This window comes from Pristiophorus japonicus, chromosome 9 (genome assembly GCF_044704955.1).
Source record: "Pristiophorus japonicus isolate sPriJap1 chromosome 9, sPriJap1.hap1, whole genome shotgun sequence".
Classification (NCBI taxonomy): domain Eukaryota; kingdom Metazoa; phylum Chordata; class Chondrichthyes; family Pristiophoridae; genus Pristiophorus; species Pristiophorus japonicus.
Genome location: NC_091985.1, coordinates 151,782,408 through 151,803,861, shown reverse-complemented (window position 1 = coordinate 151,803,861; position 21,454 = coordinate 151,782,408). Strand labels below are relative to the sequence as shown.

At 42.4% G+C, this 21,454-nt stretch overlaps 1 protein-coding gene across 1 annotated transcript in view; it reads left to right on the top strand.

The window, feature by feature from the left end:
- Nucleotides 1-21,454, top strand: part of igf2r (insulin-like growth factor 2 receptor) — a 205,297-nt gene that overhangs the window by 86,316 nt on the left and 97,527 nt on the right. The window contains exons 12-20 of the mRNA XM_070889968.1: nt 429-590; nt 1,921-2,064; nt 7,014-7,148; nt 10,029-10,176; nt 10,806-10,980; nt 11,987-12,102; nt 14,148-14,316; nt 16,281-16,457; nt 21,244-21,345. Of these exons, the coding sequence (XP_070746069.1) occupies nt 429-590; nt 1,921-2,064; nt 7,014-7,148; nt 10,029-10,176; nt 10,806-10,980; nt 11,987-12,102; nt 14,148-14,316; nt 16,281-16,457; nt 21,244-21,345 (1,328 nt within the window). The remainder of the gene's footprint in view (nt 1-428; nt 591-1,920; nt 2,065-7,013; nt 7,149-10,028; nt 10,177-10,805; nt 10,981-11,986; nt 12,103-14,147; nt 14,317-16,280; nt 16,458-21,243; nt 21,346-21,454) is intronic.

The window sequence follows — 21,454 nt, the reverse complement described above, 5'->3', positions numbered from 1 at the left end:
TTTTGTGTTTAGGTACATTTGCATGTTCTAAGTTATTTCCTATTGCAGATTTAAAATCTGTACAGTAGGCTACATTGCGTTAATTTATTCTCTCCTCCCTGTCTCTAATAGGTAATTGAAAAGTTTTTGATTGAGTTGGTAGTCAGGTGACAACTTTAAAGATGGTTTTAAATTAGTCCTGGTCAAATATTAGAATGCTAAACTAGGTCTGAGATCTGGCCAAAAGCTTTAAATGATGTATCATTTAATTAAGCTGAGAGCCAGTCTGCCGATGGGGGAAAACTGCTGCTGTGCATGAAATACATGCTCAAGTTTCAGCCATCGTACAGCAGGCTGTGACTATTGACTTTTTCGATGTGCATTTGTGTTTATATAAATTGTTCCAACTTATCCCTTTAAAAATTGTTGGCAATTCCATTAATGTGCAGCAAAGGAAGTTCCTGAATCTGACAATACTCAGAACTGGGAGGCATTGGATAGTAATCTGGTGAAATCTGACCGAAAGCAGGTCTATATTAATGTGTGCCACAAGGTACTTCAGGATGGTGGAGCTGCAGGATGTTCTGAAGATGCAGCAATCTGTGCTGTTGGTAAGTAAATGAGCCACTTTTATTACAAGCTTTCTGAGCTTTATTGGATTAATCACTGTCAGCTGTGGATCAGTGGGTAACATTCTTGCCTCTGAGTCAGAAGATTGTGGGTTCAAATCCCACTCCAGGGACTTGAACACAAAAAAATCTAGGCTGACAGTCCAGTGCAGTATAGAGGGAGTGCTGCACTGTTGGAGGTGCCGTCTTTCGGATGAGATGTCAAACCGAGGCCCCATCTGCTCTCAAGTGGACGTAAAATATCCCTTGGCACTATTTTGAAGAGCAGGCGAGTTACCCCTGGTGGTCTGGCCAATATTTATCCCTCAATCAACATACAGATTATCTGGTCATGATCACATTGCTGTTTGTGGGAGTTTGCTTGTGTGCAAATTGGCTGCCGCGTTTTCCACATTACAACATTGACTACGCTCCAAAAGTACTTCGTTGGCTATAAAGCGCTTTGAGACATCTGGTGATTGTGAAAGATGCTATATAAATCCAAGTCTTTATTCTTTCTTATCATTGTACTGAGCAGGCACTAAGTGGTTTGCACAAAAATTGCTTTGCTATATATTGTAGTGTTGTGCACCTGGTGGAGGGCTCCTTGCAGCAATAAGTAGCAATTGGTGCATTTGTCAGTGAGAGTCCCACGACAACACTGCGAAAATACTGAAACAACAAAAAATGTTGGAAACAAACAGCAGGCTAGTCAGCCTCTGTGGAGAGGATAGATGAGTTCATGTTTCGGATGTAACACTTCATGGAATTATTTATTTATGTTCAAGAGTTACCAATTGAAATCCCATTGATATATGGCAGCCTTGTTTATTTTTCAGAATGTCATGCATCAAAATGGGTCCCAGTTTACGAGAATATGTTCTGAGTTAATAGAGATGGGTAAACTGGACAAACTGCAAATGTAAAAAATAAAAACAGGAAATGTGTAAAGACAAGCTGTCTTGGGTGGTCACCTTTATCAGTGTTCTGATCAAGGGGTATGTACACTCAATATCAATAAACCTGCCGTTTATCATCACAGATTCAGACTGATCGGTGTATTTCTAGCATTTTCTGTTTGTAATCTTTAGACATGGGGCTTTCACCAACTTGAGGAAAAATACATCCATAGTGTACTCTACGGCAGGACTTCTGAATGGGAGTCCAGTACCTTTCCACTGGAGAAACTGCATATGGTGGGAATAAGCCAGTGTGTTTGTTTCATAATCCCTCCATCCTGATGTGTGGTATAATGCTACATTGTTTTTTTTTGAAAAGTTGTTTAAAAATTGAAAACTCGTTATCTTTTTGTTTTAATTTTGTCCTGTTCTAGATAAAGGTGGGAAACAAAACCTTGGAAAATTTGTTTCGCCCCCTAAAAAGGAAGGCAATAATATTCAGCTTATATACTCTGATGGTGACACATGCAGAGGAACAGATCGAATCAAAACTATTATCACTCTTATATGTAAACCTGGTAAGTTACATAAGAACATAAAAAATAGGAACAGGAGTCGGCCATACGGCCCCTCGAGCCTGCTCCGCCATTTAATATGATCATGGCTGATCTGGCCGTGGACTCAGCTCCACTTACCTGCCCGCTCCCCATAACCCTTAATTCCCTTATCGCTTAAGGAACTGTCTGTCTCTGTCTTAAATTTATTCAATGACCCAGCTTCCACAGCTCTCTGAGGCAGCAAATTCCACAGATTTACAACCCTGAGAAAAAATTCCTCCTCATCTCACAATAAGAGGCCGCCATTTAAAACTAAGATTATGTCCCCTCGTTCTAGTCTCATATCAGTGGAAACATCCACCTTGTCGAGCCCCCTCATAATCTTATACATTTTGATAAGCTCACCGCTCATTCTTGTGAATTCGTGAGTAGAGGTCCAACCTACTCAACCTTTCCTCATAAGTCAAATTCCTCATTTCCAAAATCAACCTAGTGAACCTTCTCTGAACTGCCTCCAAAGCAAGTATATCCTTTCTTAAATATGGAAACCAAACCTGCACGCATTATTCCAGGTGTGGCCTCACCAATACCTTATATAGCTGTAGCAAGACTTCCCTGCTTTTATACTCCATGCCCTTTGCAATAAAAGCCAAGATACCATTGGCCTTCCTGATCACTTGCTGTACCTACATACTATCCTTTTGTGTTTTATGCACCAGGACCCCCAGGTCCCACTGTACTGTAGCACTTTGCAATTTTTCGCCATTTAAATAATAGCTTGCTCTTGGATTTTTTTTTCTGCCAAAGTGCATAACCTCACACTTTCCAACATTATCCTCCATCTGCCAAATTTATGCCCACTCACTTGGCCTGTCTATGTCCTTTTGCAGATTTTGTATATCCTCCTCACAAATTGCTTTTCCTCCCATCTTTGTATCATCAGCAAACTTGGCTACATTACACTCGGTCCCTTCTTCCAAGTCGTTAATATAGATTGTAAATAGTTGGGGTCCCAGCACTGATCCCTGCGGCATCCCACTAGTTACTGGTTGCCAACCAGAGAATGAACCATTTATCCCGACTCTGTTTTCTGTTAGTTAGCCAATCCTCTATCCATGCTAATATATTACCTCCAACCCTGTGAACTTTTATCTTGTGCAGTAGCCTTTTATGTGGTGCCTTGTCAAATGCCTTCTGGAAGTCCAAATACACCACATCCACTGGTTCCCCTTTATCCACCCTGTTCGTTACATCCTCAAAGAACTCCTGCAAATTTGTCAAACGTGACTTCCCCTTCATAAAACCATGCTGACTCTGCCTGACTACATTATGCTTTTCCAAATGTCCTGCTACTACTTTAATAATGAACTCCGATAGTTAGTGTGAGCCTCGTCTCTGTCTTCAGAAAATCATGGCCCGGATTTTCCAGGCATACGTGGTGCGTAAGGGCCCCGCAATTTCTGGGGCTTTTGTGCGATAAGACCTGGAACTTGCGATCTGGTCAAGAATTATCTTGACCAGTCATTCGCATCCCTGAGAAATGGACATTCGTTGGCGGAGAATTCGGCTATTTGCCCAACTACTGCTCAATGAATGCCTGTGAAATTCTTGTTTAAATGAACATAAATAAATTTAAACATTGTTTTAACATTTTTGAAAAAACTGAAAAGTTTGTTATTTTTAGCACCTTTTAAAATGTTTACATTTTTTCAAATTTTTGTTTTAATTAAATTGTATTTTAAATATGAAATTAAAAAAAATGTATTTGGTATGTAGATGTGTTTTTTGTGATCCCCATTCATGCTTTTGGGGATTCTGTACGAAAATGGAATTTCCATACTTAATGAATGGGGATCTTTTATTGGTTGTGCCGGCCCACATTGTTTTGCTACTAACTTTGGGAATTGTATTATGATTTTGATCAAAGTGGAAGTTAAATAGATATCTACTGTAATATTTGAAAGCTGGTGCACTTTTTAAAACATGCCCATTTTATTGGGTCCAAGTTTCAGGCCATGCCTAGAACGGCGCAGCCCCGACCTAGATGCCTGTTTTTCGCGCCAAAGTGCGCCTAAAAAAAACTTCCAGATTCTCCGGCTCCCTGCAGGTCGTTTGCAGCTCGGCGCGGCGCAGCATGAGCTGTAAGGGGACGGAGCCAGGTCCCTGTGCTGAAAACAGTGCCGGGATCTCTGCATATGCACGCTACAGTGGGTGCGCATGTGCAGTAGCTCCAGGCACCCAAAACTGTGTGGGAGGGGCCTGAAGCACGCAGCCCCTAGTCCTGGCCGAATGGCCTCACCTGGGCTGCGTGCATAAGGCTGCCTCCCACACCCAGCTCCTGCTTCCTCCGGATCGGACCGACTTGACTCCCGCTCCCGACCTCCTCCTTCCCCCCCCCCCCCCCCCAATCTGTTCCCGACCGACCTCCCCGCTCCCGACTGATCTCTGAACCCCCCCCCCCGGACCCGACGCCACCTACCTGTCAATCCGGTAAGTCTAAGCTCGAAGTCTTGCTTCTCTCTCTCTCTCTCTCTCTCTCTCTCTCTCTCTCTCTCTCTCTCTCTCTCTCTCTCTCTCTCTCTCTCTCTCTCTCTCTCTCTCTCTCTCTCTTCTCTCCCTTCTCTCACCCCCACTCCCCTCCTCCCCCACCCCTCGCTGTCAGAAACACAGACACTGACAGAGAGTGAGAGATAGAGACACACTGCGTGGGGAGGGGGGTGGGGGGCTCCCGGTGCTGCAGTCAGTAAGTAGAAAATGTTTTGTTTTATTGATTTAAAAAAAAAAAAAATTTTTTTTTTTAATTGATTTATTGATGTTTTTATCATTTATTATTGATGATGGCTCTTTATTTGTAAAACTGAAGTGTTTAATGTTTGTAAACTTCCCTTTAAACCCCCCTCCCCCCCCATTCCCTACGCCTGATTTTCTAAAGTGTAGACAAGGTTTTTTCAAGCGTACAAAAATCTTCACTTACTCCATTCTAAGTTAGTTTGGAGTAAGTTTTCACTGCCGAAACTTTGAAAACAGGCGTAAGTGGCTGGACACGCCCCCTTTTTGAAAAAAGAATTCTGTTCCAAAGTGAAACTGTTCTAACTGACTAGAACTGGAGCAAACTAAATGCCGAGAATTTGAATTTCTAAGATACTCCGTTCTACACCAGTTGCTCCAAAAGATCAGGAGCAACTGAGGCCGAAACTTGGGGCCCATTGAAACTAGATTAGCAGATCTTCTGTAGCATTGCTTTTCAGTGTGAGCCCCACTACAACACTGAAAATACTGAAACAAAAACAGAATATGTTGGGAACAAAATCAGCAGGCTAGTTAGTCAGCCTCTATGGCGAGGACAGACGAGTAATTGGTAGAGGTTTAGAGGAGATATGAGGTGAAATTTATTCACCTAGAGGCTGCTTGGGGTCTGAAACACTGCCTGAAAGGGTGGTAGAGGCCGAAACCCTCACCATATTTAAGGGGTGCTTGGATGTGCACTTGAAGTGCCGTAACCTACAGGGCTACGGACCAATTGATGGAAAATAGAATTAGGCTGGATAGGACTTGGAGCTTTAGGGTGGCTCTCCCTGCAACATGACCATTTTCATTGGTTTTTACTTTGTTTCCAATGTTTTGAATTTCATTTTGAATGCAATGTTAAGTTTTGAATAATTAAAAATGTAAGATTTCAATCCCTGGGTTTGTGCGCAGAGTGTATCTTAGAGTGGAGGGTGGTGTTGGTGTCCAGTAGGATAGAGGAGGGAGTTCTGGAATGTACTTGGGATAGAGCCTGAAAGTATTTGGAGTTGCTTGGATATGGTAGTATTGGAGGGGTAACGGTGCCTAATAGCTTTGTGGAGTGGGGGCAGGAGAATGGCCCCAAGCTACCATTGGCCCCAACCCTGCACCATGTTCTTGTTGGTTAGCTTCCACAGCCCCCTTTGCACATTTAGGTACACCCACCACCACTTTCCTCGTAGTCGGGCCAGTTTCTGTCATCTTGTACCTGCCTTAAAATATTTGTGCAAATTTTTTCATCAATAAGGATGGAAAGTCGCAAGGTTGAAGTGCACAATTTCCTGATCACTGCTGATGTGTATTGGGAGCACAGTGGAACAATTTAGTGCACTGTAGGAACCCTACATTTTCACAGACACAAACTAACTCCAAAGTTCATGGTTTATGCAGTTTCCAAGTTTTTATATAATAATTTCTTAAAAATTCTCCAACCATTTTTGAAGTTTGTCAGTAATCTGTTCTCTATGTACAGTCTTTTTTTAAATTGCCAATAAAGAAACCATGATCACAAGTGTTTGATTACTTGTTCACCAGTGTTCATTTTGTCTGAGTAGTTCCTAAACGGAAAAACCCAATACATCCATCAGGTTTCTCCCCCCTCCCCCCCCCCCCCCCCCCAAAAAAGACTTTTAAAACACTCAAACCCTCACCCAATTGGAGAGGGACGTGGAGGCGGGCACAACCTTCAACTCCTGTTGATGCATAGGTTACATGCTGGGAATTCTGCAAACTGCACACTACGCAGATTGCATGCTGAGAACTTACTGCACGTGCTCGTGATTGAAAGCTCACCAAGATTACAAAAAAGACTAGTTGAAGCCCAGAGTTTTGAGGCTTCTCCAGTTTCAGTTGCCATTCCTAATTTGTTTGACTTTTCCTACACTTTGGAGATGTCTTCCTCCAAGTATTCTGTTTTTGTTGAAAGCAGTGAATTAAAAAAAAAATGTATGCAATCAAAAGACTTGAATCGAAGCATTTGAATCGCTTTGATGTATTATTGGCCTACATACTGAGGAGCAATTATTAAACCCTCAATGCCTGCAACAATATAAAGTACATAGTTCATGGCAAATTATTGGTACAGCACTGGGGAATTTTGTCTTTGAAATGCACGAGTTCCATATAAAATAAAAATGTTGTGAAATGAGGTTGCTATTTTGACAGGATTTTCTGTTCCTCCACAGGGGATCTGGAAAGCCCTCCTATCCTGAAGCCTGGGATCGATGTATGTTTGCATGAAATTGAATGGCACACGGCTGCTGCTTGTGCCTTATCAAAAACTGAGGGAGATCATTGCAGGGTTTCGGATCCAGAGGCTGGTAAGTACCTGAAACCTCGACTGCAACTTGGGTTTCTAAATTTATTTTTCCTGTACATATTTAAGCATGCTTAAAATAAAGTCACAATGTTTGGGTCATTTATGACCAATTGAGTCTCTGCTACTGAATGTCTAGTACTGACGTAAGCTCTCTGTCACAATACTTCTAAGAGGAACAAGTTCTCATGTGTTTTGCAGCAAGTTCCATTGCCAAGAATGTACCAGGTGAACACACTTGCCACCAAGTGGTAAAAAATTCAGTTGCATTTCATTTCATGGCCATTGATACTAGACTGAGATAGACTCCTGTTTTGTTTCAAATGCTAGCTATTCTGACTGACATCTGCCCATCTTCTGTGGGCAAACTAGATCTTGGTATAACACAGTTGAAGGCTGAGAAGCCTATGAATCGTGTACTAACTATGTGAACGGAAGGGAAAACTGCAGTATGTTGCAACTGGAATTGGAGTACTGACTGACTTAAAATTGGTCTAAAGAGCTACCAATTAGTCCCACTCCCCTGATCTTTCCCCATAGCCCTGCAATTTGTTTCTTTAAGTACTTATCCAATTCCCTTTTTAAAAGTTACTATTGAATCTGATTCCACTACCCTTTCAGGCAGTGTTCCAGATCACAACAACTCGTTGAGTTTTTAAAAAAAAAACATTCTCCATCTTCCCTCTGCTTTAGCCAATTACCTTAAATCTGTGTCGTCTGGTTACCGGCCCTCCTGCTGGTGGGAACAGGTTTCTCCTTATTTACTCATCAAAATCCCTCAATTTTGAACCTCCTATTAGATCACCCTTAACTTTCTTCTCTCTAAAGAGAGCAATCCCAGCTTCTCTAGTCTCTCCACGCAACATGACAATTTTCATGGATTTTGTTTTGTTCCCAATGCTTTGAATTTCATTTTGAATGCAGTGTTAAAAGTTTGAATATTTAAAAATGTAAGTAGCATGTCAGTGTTTTCTGTGATGTAAAAAAGTTGTGGTTGGAAAACACAGCATGTCAAACTGCTAACCAACCTGTGGTGTGAAGTTCTGAAGGCGTGTGGGGAAAACAACTGAACTGTGCAATTGTAGTCAGAAACAGTTAGTCAGACGAGCAAAAACATTCTACCGAAAGTGAGGGGAAGAATGGATATGGGAGCCACAAACCTGTGCATCCATTCGTCATATTTTTTCACGTTACTAATGTCTCCGCTAATTTCTAGTGATTGACGACAGTTGTACTTGTGTTGGTGCGTCACACAAAAAAGGCCCTTAAATCAGTAGACTGTTTCAGGAATATCTTGCTTCCTCACTGGTCTAAGGTGAATTTGGTCTCCCCAGTGTTTAGCTGGAATTAACTCCCTAGACCAGTAATAAAAATAGCAAATGCCATCATCATCATAGGCAGTCCCTCTGCATTGAGGAAGACTTGCTTCCACTCTTAAAATGAGTCCTTATGTGGTTGAACAGTCCAGTATGAGAACCAGACTCTTGCAGGTGGGGCAGATAGTTGTTGAGGGAAATGGTTGGTGGGACAGGTTTACCGCACGCTCTTTCCGCTGCCTGCGCTTGATTTCTGCATGCTCTTGGCAATGAGACTCGAGATGCTCAGCGTCCTCCCAGATGCACTTCCTCCACTTAGGGCGGTCTTTGGCCAGGGCGTCCCAGGTGTCAGTGGGGATGTTGCACTTTATCAGGGAGGCTTTGAGGATGTCAAAACACAGCATGTCTCATGATCTGAAGTGGGAAAGCTGGAGTGATGTGTTGGGTGTAGATACATAGGAGCGACGAGTGTGGCGGCCCTGCATCCAACATGGCCCCGACTGCAAGGAACATCTGCGGCAGGTCCGGGCCTTAAAGGGAGCATGCCACTCCAGGGAGTAGCGGCAGCTGGTGAAGGAGGGCGACTGGATCAGATGTCACCATAACCCAGGTCGGTGATTGGAGCGTGGGCAGGAATGGCGGGGTCAGGGTGAGGGAGCAGCGAGAGTTTGCAGAGTGACGTGATTGAGGGCCAGAAGAGGCGAGGGCCACTGATGTGTGCGCACTAGGTCCATGCAGCAAAGCTGGTCTCCAGTTGTCTTGGTTAATCCTTGCCACTGGACCAAGACCTAGCTGTCAAGCCTGTGTGGTGGCTGGTGTATAGCAGCGGCCACCACACGTTAAAAAGCCACACACAGTCATCTTCCACCGTTTGGGACCCGGAATATTAGGTCCTTCATTGAAACACCTATGAACTCCTCCCTTTTTAGCGTGGAAGCAAGTCATCCTCTATATATGAGGAACCATTTAAAGAGATACATCATCAGAAGTAAGAGTCTGCATGTTAACAGTGTTGTTTGAAGAGGGCAAACAAAGGCTGATTAACCTGCTATGTACTTAGAGTACTTTCTGTCTTTCAGATTTCCAGAATTTGTCGGGTTTTTTCCCTCACTAGTAAATGCATTGGCAGATTTGAAAATTACGTGTAGTGAGTACAATGTTCTATTCCTATTGCTTCAAGGCCTTGTACTCTGAACCACCACAGAGAGAAAACAGGTGATTGCCTGCCTCTTTATTGATGGACTGAGTAGTGGTGTCTAGCTTGATCTTTCATCGATTAAACAGGTTTTTTATTTAGTACTTGGCCTTGGGAAAGGTGTGTGCATTTAGGCATACTTTTAGACTGCTTGAATAAGGGCTACTTCTGGCCTCCAACTGCACTCTGTACAAGAGAGATTGTCTCGTGATTTGCACTTTGCTCAGCCCCATACTCGTGATTCAGTTTATTGCTGATTTATTCAATAATCCACATGTTTTGGAGAGAAGGAGACCTTGAGTTTAAAACCTTTTTATCAGTTGCCTTGTGTTTTAAGAACTGTTGGATTTAGTTATTTTTGTTTAATTCTTAGGCTTCTCGTTTGACCTTTCGCCTCTGACCAAACCGAACGGCAGTTACAAAGTTAAATCTGAGCACTACACCTTCTACATAAATGTCTGTGGCAACGTATCCCAGGATGGCTGTGAGGCAAATTCTGGTGCTTGCCAGGTGGATTCAACGTAAGTAGCCATTGTAACTTGGCGCAAGCAGAGTGTGTATGTACAATTCATGAATGTTGGTGCACTGAATGGACAATGAATATGGAATAGAATATTGTAAACAGTTAGAACATTTTGACGTTTTGGCAAAGAAATTTAATGTTGCAAGTTATTTTTCCAAATCTAGAGGTACTTCTCCATGTCATTCTAGATTGCTAGCGAAGTGTGTCAATAAATGCACATCCATCTTGCATTCTGGTTTTTATGGACTTTAGGGCTAATTTCCAGCGCATGGGCTGATATTTAGTGTTCTGGAGTAATTGTATTTCTATTTGTATTTCTGCTGTTAAGATTGAAATTGTAAATTTTTATTACCCCTCCTGTACAATTACAAGGGCCAAAAGTTGGAATCTGTCCGTGGTGCCCAGTTTGTAGCTGCAGGAGATCGGCCTCGATGCAATAAATTGTCCTTTTATACGATGTTTTTGTCAATTTGCAATAAAAACAAGTGGGAAAAACATCAGCTTGTGCCTGTTTTACTGTAGTTCAGAAAGAAAAAGCAGTTTTAATCTTAAGTCACTGACGTGAAGCTGAAATTGGTCGTCTCGCTTCTTAATGCGTTCTAATGCTCTGTACCTGATCCTTGGCAGTAAACAGGCTTGGAGCCTCGGAATGTCCAACTCCAGACTGTCGTACTATGATGGGATCATTCATCTGGCCTATACAAATGGGACTGCATACAACAATATGCAGCACACTCAGCGATCCGCACTCATTACGTTCCTGTGTGATCGTGATGCAGGCGAAGGGCATCCTGAATTTGAGGTCAGTTATTAGACTGTCGGGGCTAAAAATTCGCCGACCTTGCAACCGGCCTTGCGGCGATATTTCGCGAAAAACCAGTCGGCGGTAAATTGAAACATCTTGCGGCGCCAGTTTTTAAGTACCACTGGGGAGCAGACCGCCACCGTGCAAGGCTTAAAATACCGCTTTCGCCAAAAATTTGGCTCAGCGCACACCCATAGTTAGCGCGAAAAATACCGTCGGGTAAAAAGCTGCGTTGCAGCCCTTGGAGCAGCAGTAAGTATGAAGACCTGCAAAAAAAGGCAAGTTAAAGTTTTTCTTTTTTCAACGATTTGTTAAGAGTGTCGTGAATGTTTTGTGATTTTTGATATTTTTTTGGGGTGTTTTCCTCCCTCCCAAGGTGTTTCTCGCAGCAGTATCGGCCTCAGTAAAGATGCAGAAAATTTGCGGTTTGCGCCACAAATCCTTGTGCAATGCTGATTTTTTTTTTTATCGCTGCGCAAATTGAAGCTTGAATTTTAGGTCTCATAGCGGTAGAGAAGTGAAAGTGGTATTGTGCAAAAATACCGTTTTCACCAAAAAACTAATTTCTAGCCCTTGGTGTGGACGGGTTGTGACATTATATTGCAGGCCTGATTCTGTATTACTTTGAAAGATCTTAGGGCATTTTTGAACTGGTGAAATGAATTTGTCAACTTGCCAGAATCTACTAATGGATGAATTGTAGCTAAAGAGGCAAAACTGATTTAACTAAGGAATACCAAGTGGTAAGCCACTGCAGTCAAGATAGGGAGCTGAGGAGCAATTTAGTTTTCAGAAAAAGGAAATTAAATGCGCACTCATTATGAAAAGGGTGGTTTTTGTGTATTTGGGGTGGGGTATGGTTAGTAAAAAGCAAGTCTCGGAACTCATGAATCCTGAATCCATAGCTTCATTCTGAATTCCAAAAACTTCCTATTTGGATTAAGTGATGAATAATGAAAATATGACTAACGCTACAATTAGCCATATTTTAAAATTACTTTAGGAGGAAGATGAGCACACTTATAACTTCAAGTGGTATACTCAGTATGCTTGCCCGGAAGTGCCGTTGGAGTGTATAGTGACTGATGAGGTTTTGCACCAGCAGTATGATTTGTCAAGGTAAGAATACAGCATCATGATTCTTGTATATTTAAATTCATAAATTATTATGTTTCAAACTTCCACCTTCAAAAACAGATGTGTTATCAAGTACAGTTGTCATTTTTAGGAACAATTTTTTTTTTTTGCAGGGTGACAGGATGTCAGAATAAAGTTTGCCTGTATGTCTTAATCGCTCATTTGTACAAGTCTTGCATTCCAAATGAATGCAGGAATAATCTACTAGTTTGGGACCTGCTTCCCTTTTATAGCTAGAGGTGTTTAATTTAATAGTTCTGATTTTTCCATGAGTTCTAAAGTCTAAACTATGTGGCAGTGAGTTACAGAAGGCTGCCATGTAGGTAATTCTAGTGTGTGAATTTGCGCCAAGTATCCAAAGTCGGGTACAGAGTTGGAAAAGGTTTCAAAGGCTCTGAAGGCCCCTGGTGGCAGGAACATGCTACTGCAATTCTGCGCACTAAGCAGACTGGTACAGTTTTGATAGTGTCCAAGTGATGGGTACATCCATTTTTTTTTATTTGAAGCTTTTCTCAAGATTTACAATGATCTTGCTTGCAACCAAATGTTTGCCTGAATGGTATTGAAATTACTGGTTGATATTTTTCATCAAATATATCTGTTGCAAGACTTTGCTAAATCTAACCATTTGAGAAGCCCCAGGTTTTAACAATAAATCTAAAGAATGTAGTTTGACTAATTTAATAAAAAAAAAATAAAAACAAATTATAGCTGGTACTTGCTCATCTGATACTAAAGTAATTTGTTGCACAGCAGTCACACTTTGGTTTAAAAATATGATCTGTTTTGAAGTGCGTCACCTTTTATTTAAACAGCGTTTTAAGTTTAAATGTGCTTGGTCTCATGCTTGATGAGATTTTGGGTGCATCCATGCAAAACTGTGTAATGTGCTTTTTGTTTTGCACTATTGCTACAGTTATAGGATAAAAGTAATCTGAAGCTAGAGCCCCTGACCTGACAGCAGAGGGAAGTGGGGTGAGACTCCCTGAAGGAGGCCTCCCCTCTCCACTGTGCTGGAGAGTCCGTTTGTGCGTTTGATATCCGATTTACACTCCAGGATTAGTGTCCTTTCGAAGCCGAAACCACTTCACCATTTAAACCTGTACTGTGTATTCACTGTTAAATGTCTGATGTTGACAACTATGACACGTGGGGGTAAAGTCTCAGCAGTTGGATGCCTCAAATTCTACTTGAATACATTTGGGGTAAAGGGAATAAGGGCAGATGCCTCCGACCTGTTTTTAAAAAAAAAAAATCTACAAATTTACCTGGTCTGGAAGATTCGATGACTTGCGGCCCTGGGCCTCTATGCGTAAGCCTGCATAGAGGCCCATGTATCCCAAGAGCGCAGGTGCTTCGCAAGTGCCCCTGGGATCACATGGGCTGGCGCAACCAATCAAAGTGGGTGTGATACTTATGATTTCCGTTTCTCCGTTTTCTTTAAAGTTTGTCCACCTTTATTTCAGGTTTGCCCTTTTTCCCCCCATGTGAGAGCCCCAATCTTCGTTTTGCTCTCTAACATTTTTCAAAAGTTAGAATTTTAAAGGCTTACTCACTTCCTTCCCTGTCAAGAATTCTGCATTTTGATTGACCACTTAAGCAGCCTGCTGATGTCACAGCAGCTCGCACAGAGGGATCGCACTACAGTTTGTTGTTTTGAATTGAAGGTCGGAAAACCCGAAGTCCTCAACACCGGGATCGTCAGATCCTTGTGCGAAGCTGACTCTGGGGCCAGTGGTGAACGTCTTTGCTTCGCTGTTGACCGCAAATTCCGGGCCATCATTTTATGAGCTGCATTTGCCCAATCTCTGATCATTAGTGTTTAAAATGTAAAATGCAGTAGGGTGTTTAATAAAGCTTATTTTTTAATGTGTAAACATATTTAATATCAAAAACATTCCAACTTTTACACATGCTAATTTTTGTACATGATGGCACCTCTGAATTGCGATTGTTCTGTTAAAGGCGCTGTATCAATGCAAATTGTTGTAATTTGATTGTGCTTTCCAAAAATCTCTCCCACTCAGCTTATCAAAGTCAATAGACAGTGATGAAAATAACTGGTTCGCCATGGACACAGCATCAAGTAACCGTAAGAAGTATTACATCAATGTCTGTCGACCTCTGAACCGAGTCCAAGGATGTGATCGCCATGCAGCAGTGTGCCAGATGCAGTATGAAACAGATACATTGAGGGTACATATCAATGCCAATATAATTTACATTATAATAGGAGCTGTCAACTTCCATGTTCAGTGATGAGTCATATAAGTGGACAAAATTGGAAATTTATTTGGTCGAACTTAATGTGCATAAAGTTCAAATTAAGCAAGGTTAGGTTTTGCTTCCCATAATGGGGCAAAGTGTAAGATAGTGAATACAATTCAGGGATCCGCTGTGTATCATCATCATCATCATAGACAGTCCCTCTGAGTCGAGGAAGACTTGCTTCCACTACCAAAGTGAATTCTTTGGTGGCTGAACAGTCCAACACGAGAGCCACAGACTCTTGTCACAAATGGGACAGACGTTCGTCGGGGGAAGTGGGGGTCGGACTGATTTCCGCACGCTCCTTCCGCTGCCTGCGTCTGACCTCTTCACGCTCGCAGCGTTGAGATTCAAAGAGCTCAGCGCCCTCCCGGGTGCACTTTCTCCATCTAGGGCGGTCTTCGGCCAGGATCTCCCAGGTGTCTAGTGGTGATGCACTTCACCAGGGAGGCTTTGAGGGTGTCCTTGTAACGTTTCCACTGCCCACCTAAGATCTATTCAGTGGATGAACCCAACAAAAGAACCTACACACAAGTGTTGTGATGCAGAATCTGTGTCTGTTGGATAAGTGTTGCATCTAATGGGTCCATAATAATGTTTATGAACAGAAGTAACACTTCGGTGTAAGGAAATGCTCATCGAAGCAAAAAAAAGAATTAAGTTGGTTTAACGTCTTGATATTGCAGTAGTACCTTCTCATGGCATTATTTCTCTGATTTACTGTTGGCTGTAAGTGCAGAAACTGTTGACTGGTGAGTCGTCAAACTGTGCTGCACAGTTTGCATTGCCATAAAGCAATTGTGCAAACTAGTGCCCATTTGATTGTGAAGTCACCCCAGGTGGCAATCGCACATTACTGTGGCTACAGACCATAGTAGCGTAACTGCATCTGAAGTAAATTGATGTCAGTAGCCGATGGGGCATTTTGCTTTCTGCTCATTTGAAAATACAGCAGCTGTTCAGTGTGCTGCCTCAGCCCAGACGCTAGTGAGAAGGAAAACTCCTAAGGCTCCACCAATTGCTTAGTATGGTCTTGGGTGACTTGAGCTCCTGCATTGGTGCTTTCTGAAAATGCTTAACCTCCCAGGCTGTAAGGTGGAGGTTGGCAGATTATCCATGACCAATGTAACAGGAAATCTAGTATGTCGAAGGTTGAATACACAGTAATGGGAGTCAGGAAAAGATCACTACAGGTAGAACCTTTGGAAACCTCAGGACCGAGGCCATTTCGGTTTTCGTGTTTTTCCGGATTTCGGAGAAGAAATCCGACGTCCCAAATCCGGAAACCCCTGGGCTGAGCCTCTGGTATTTCCGGATTTCAGAGAAATCCAACTTCCCGAATCCGGAAACCCTTGGGCTGAGTCTCTGGTATTTCCGGATTTTGGAGAAGAAATCAGAGAGGAGTACGTGGGTTAGGTTGGGTCGACTCGGGTCTCACGTGGGTCGGGGTCATTAGACATTACAAAAGGCTCAGGAACAGGTCTGTGTATGTGCCGTTTATATTAAACATTTTTTTTAATTGTCTGGTTTTCGGAGCAGATTTCCGGATTCTGGACGACTCTTTGCCTTCCATGCGCCAGTTATTTAAAAAAAAAAAGTCTGATTTTCGGACAATTATGGTTTTTAGAACTCCAGATTTCGGGCGTTCTACCTGTATATGCATTGTTGTGTTACACGCCCGTTGAAAGAAAACCTAGCCAGATGTAGCCCTTCTGTTTAATAAAACTGGTTGATCAATACACAATTGCATTCTCTGAAAACTATGTTTCTATAACTGATTTTCCTTTATAGTTCAGCAAACTTATCAAAGACTTGTGTAGAGTTAAGCATGGTGGAAATGTGAAGTTAGTGTTAATGTGCAATTGCTTATATAAAATTTGATTTGTATTTAGGGTACAGTTTATGAAAAAGTATCCATTAGCAACCTGGGAGTTGCCAAAAATGGCCCCAAGCTAGAAAAAGATGGACAAATTGTTTTGGAATATATAAATGGTTCTGCGTGTGTCAATTCATCTGGTCAACACATCTCTTACACGACCCGTATTCACCTGAGTTGTTCAAAAGAACTGGTAAGGAAATTTCACTTACCACCTCTGCTCTACAATTCCGGCTTTTGGCAATAATTGCTTTCCTTAGGAAGGGAGTGCTTTTCTTGATGCAGCAGATTTGTCCTGATTTTCCTCTTCGAACAACAAGTTTGCTTTACCCTCAGTGAATTATCCTCTGTATTTACTACTTGCATTGATGAACAATTATATGTGCACCAATTTTCCAAGGATCCTAAACTTGCATGCTGATTGCTTCAACCTTAATTTTAATCACACATTTTTATTTATTTACCTGTAAATTTTGGTTGTCCTGCAGTTGGGATAAGCTACCAGGTAGTCTGGATCTACCACTTGGAGAGAGGGGGGGGGGTTGGAAGTACTTTTTTTATATAAAAGGGTTTTTAATAGAGAAAACTCAGCAGCAGTACTTAGTGTTTTATGTTGCACATTATGAAATTCAGGCCTGATCATTACTACCCAAGATGTACCTTAACATTCTAAAGAGACCTCCTTGTGTTATGCTGTAGAAAGAATGAAAGCTTGCAATTATCTAGTTCCTTATCTCCTCCAGTTTGTTTCACAGCCAATAAGTTACTTCTCTGAAGGTCAATCTTGGTTATTATGTAGGCAAATATAATGGCTAATTTATACGCATTGAGGTTCCACAAACAGCATATGAAATGACTAGAGGTGTTCACTGAGGGAGAAATGTAGACCAGAACACCACGATTACTCCTCTTCTTTTGATAATGCCATGGTCAGCTGTGGCTCAGTGGGTAGCACACTTTCCTCTGAGTCAAAAGGTTATGGGTTTAAATCCCACTGCAGAGATATGAGCATAAAAATCTAGGCTGACACTCCCAGTGCAGTACTGAGGGAGTGCTGCACTGTCCGAGGTGCCGTCTTTTGGACGCAATATTAAACCGAGGCTCCGCCTGCTCACAAAAGATTCCATGGCACTATTTCGAAGAGGAGCAGGGGTGTCAGTGTGCTGATGAATATTAAAGCACTTTGGGACATCCTGAGGAATGCTTTTTTGCGCACTCCCCTGAATAAGGTGGATGGGGTCTCATTTTAACATCTCTGTGCAGATGCCACTTCTGACAGTGCAACATTCTCTCATTGCTGCATTGAAGTGTAAGCTGAGATTATGTGCTCAAGTTCTGGAGTGCGGCTTGAACCTGCCAACTTTTGATTTGAGGCCAGAGTGTCATCAACTGAGCCAACCTGCATTCATGGAGGGGGGTGGGGGGGCACACACAATCACAAGGAGGTGGTACTCTCTACTCTGTAAGATAATGGGACTAAAGGCAGATAAATCCCCTGGACCTGATGGCTTGCATCCTAGGGTCTTAAGAGAAGTAGCGGCAGGGATTGTGGATGCATTGGTTGTAATTTACCAAAATTCGCTGGATTCAGGAGGTCTCAGCAGATTGGAAAACTGCAAATGTAATGTCCCTATTTAAAAAAGGAGGCAGACAAAAAGCAGGAAACTATAGATCAGTAGCCTAACATCTGTGGTTGGGAAAATGTTGGAGTCCATTGTTAAAGAAGCAGTAGAAGGACAGTTGGAAAAGCAAAATTTGGTCAAGCAGAGTCAGCATGGATTCCTGTCTGACAACCAGTTGGATTGAGAACTGGTTGTCAGACAGGAAGCAAAGAGTAGGAGTAAATGGGTACTTTTCAGAATGGCAGGCAGTGACTAGTGGGGTACCGCAAGATTCTGTGCTGGGGCCCCAGCTGTTTACATTGTACATTAATGATTTGGACGAGGGGATTAAATGTAGTATCTCCAAATTTGCGGATGACACTAAGTTGGGTGGCAGTGTGAGCTACAAGGAGGATGCTATGAGGCTGCAGAGTGACTTGGATAGGTTAGGTGAGTGGGCAAATGCATGGCAGATGAAGTATAATGTGGATAAATGTGAGGTTATTCACTTTGGTGGTAAAAACAGACACAGACTATTATCTGAATGGTGACATTAGAAAAAAGGGAGGTGCAATGAGACCTGGGTGTCATGGTACATCAGTCATTGAAGGTTGGCATGCAGATACAGCAGGCGGTTAAGAAAGCAAATGGCATGTTGGCCTTCATAGCGAGGGGATTTGAGTACAGGGGCAGGGAGGTGTTGCTACAGTTGTACAGGGCCTTGGTGAGGCCACACCTAGAGTATTGTGTACAGTTTTGGTCTCCTAACTTGAGGAAGGACATTCTTGCTATTGAGGGAGTGCAGCGAAGGTTCACCAGACTGATTCCCGGGATGGCGGGACTGACATCAAGGAAGACTGGATCAACTGGGCTTGTATTCACGAGTGCAGAAGAATGAGAGGGGATCTCATAGAAACGTTTAAAATTCTGATGGGTTTAGACAGGTTAGATGCAGGAAGAATGTTCCCAATGTTTGGGAAGTCCAGAACCAGGGGTCACAGTCTAAGGTTAAGGGGTAAGCCATTTAGGACTGAGATGAGGAGAAACTTCTTCACCCAGAGAGTGGTGAACCTGTGGAATTCTCTGCCACAGAAAGTTGTTGAGGCCAATTCACTAAATATATTCAAAAAGGAGTTGGATATAGTCCTTACTACTAGGGGGATCAAGGGGTATGGCAAGAAAGCAGGAAGGGGGTACTGAGGTTGCATGTTCAGCCATGAACTCATTGAATGGCTGTGCAGGCTCGAAGGGCCAAATGGCCTACTCCTGCACCTATTTTCTATGTTTCTATGAAGGGGAAGTCATATTTGACAAATTTGCAGGAATTCTTTGAGGATGTAACAAACAGGGTGGATAAAGGGAAACCAGTGAATGTGGTGTATTTGGACTACCAGAAGGCATTTGACAAGGTGCCATAAAAGTTACCGGGGTTAGGGGTAATATATTAGCATGGATAGAGGATTGGCTAACTAACAGAGAACAAAGTCAGGATAAATGATTCATTCTCTGGTTGGCAGTCAGTAACTAGTGGGGTGCCGTAGGGATCAGTGCTGAGACCCCTACTATTTACAATCTATAAACGACTTGGAAGAAGGAACCAAATGTAACGTAGCCAAGTTTGCTGATACAAAGATGGGAGGAAAAGCAATGTGTGAGGAGGACACAAAATCTGCAAAAGGACATAGACAGGCTAAGTGAGTGGGCAAAAATTTGGCAGATGGAGTATAATATTGGAAAATGTGAGGTCATGCACTTTGGCAGAATCATCTAAGAGCAAGTTATTATTTAAATAGAGAAAGATTGCAAAGTGCTGCAGTACAGCGGGACCTGGGGGTACTTGTGCATGAAACACAAAAGGATAGTATGCAGGTACAGCAAGTGATCAGGAAAGCCAATGGAATCTTGGCCTTTATTGCAAAGGGGATGGAATATAAAAGCAGGGAAGCCTTGCTACAGTTATACAGGGATTTGGTGAGGCCACATCTGGAATACTGCATAGTTTTGGTTTCTATATTTACGAAAGGATATACTTTTGGAGGCAGTTCAGAGGTTCACTCTGTTGATTCCGGGAATGAGGGGGTTGACTTATGAGGAAAGGTTAAGTAGGTTGGGCCTCTACTCATTGCAATTCAGAAGAAGCGAGGTGATAACAAAATGTATAAGATTGAGGGGCTTGACCAGGTGGATGCAAAGAGAATGTTTCTACTGATTGGGGAGGCTAGAACTAGAGGGCATGATCTTAGAATAAGGGGCCGCCCATTTAAAACAGAGGAGAAATTTCTTTTCTGAGTGATGTGAATCTGTGGAATTTACTGCCTCAGAGCTGTGGAAGCTGGGACATTGAATAAATTTAAGACAAAAATACAGTTTTTTTTTTAAACAGATAAGGGGTTATGGGAAGCGGGCCCGAGTCCATGATCGGATCAGCCATGATATTAAATGGCGGAGCAGGCTCGAGGGGCTGTATGGCTTACTCCTCCTATTATGTTCTTATGTAGAACACTTCGAAGATAATAGAAGGCTGTTTCATTTTAACATTGAAGTTCAATCATCAGTGCGAGTTTATCACACTTTTTTTTAAAAGGAGTTTATATTCGCAGGCTAATTATCATGCTTGTTGAGGGGGAGATACCTCACCAATGGAAGAGCAGATCATAAATTTGGTTGGGCACGAAACACAACCTTCTGACCATAGCTCAGTGGGTAGCACACTTGTCTCTGAGTCAGAAGGTTGTGGGTTCAATTCCCACTCCAGGGACTTGAGCACAAAATCTAGGATGACACTCCAGTGCTGTGCTGAGGGAGCGCTGCATTGTCTGAGGTGCTATCTTTCCGATGAGATGTTAAACAGAGGCCCCCTCTGCTCTCTCTCAGGTGGACATGAAAGATCCTATGGTACTATTTTCAAAGAGCAGGGGAGTTATTCCTGGTGTGCTGGCCAATATTTATCCCTCAATCAACATCACAAAAACAGATTATCTGGTCATTATCACATTGCTGTTGGTGGAAGCTTGCTGTGTGCAAATTGGATGCCGCGTTTCCTACATTACAACAGTGACTACATTCCAAAAGTACTTCATTGGCTGTAAAGCGCTTTGAGACGTTCGGCGGTCGTGAAAGCCGCTACAGAAATCCAAGTCTTTCTTTTAAATGGTTGGAAATTCATGTACAGCACACGCCCAAATTTCTGGTAGGCAAGGTTTTTGGCAGGAGTGACAAACCAGAAACCTATTCCTTGGACATAATCCAATATTCTATTGGTGTAAATGGGAACTTGTAGAATGATTGTCAGTTGACCTGGACGACTGTATCTGTGTAGTTAGTAGCAAAGTATTTCTTGTGCGATGAACATGCTAATAGTTTTATGTACTTTTCTAGTCCACTAGTCCAAGGTTCATTGATCTCAAGGAATGTGTGGTGACGTTTTTGTGGGAAACTGAAGCCGCCTGCCCTGTCACAACAACGGAAGATTTGAGTGAGGTAAAGGAAGTGGTTGTGCTGATCAAGAATGTTAAATCTTTAGTCACCGATTATACTATTCTCTTTGGAAAATGTTTTCCCTGATTAATATTGAAGATTGTAATTTGGT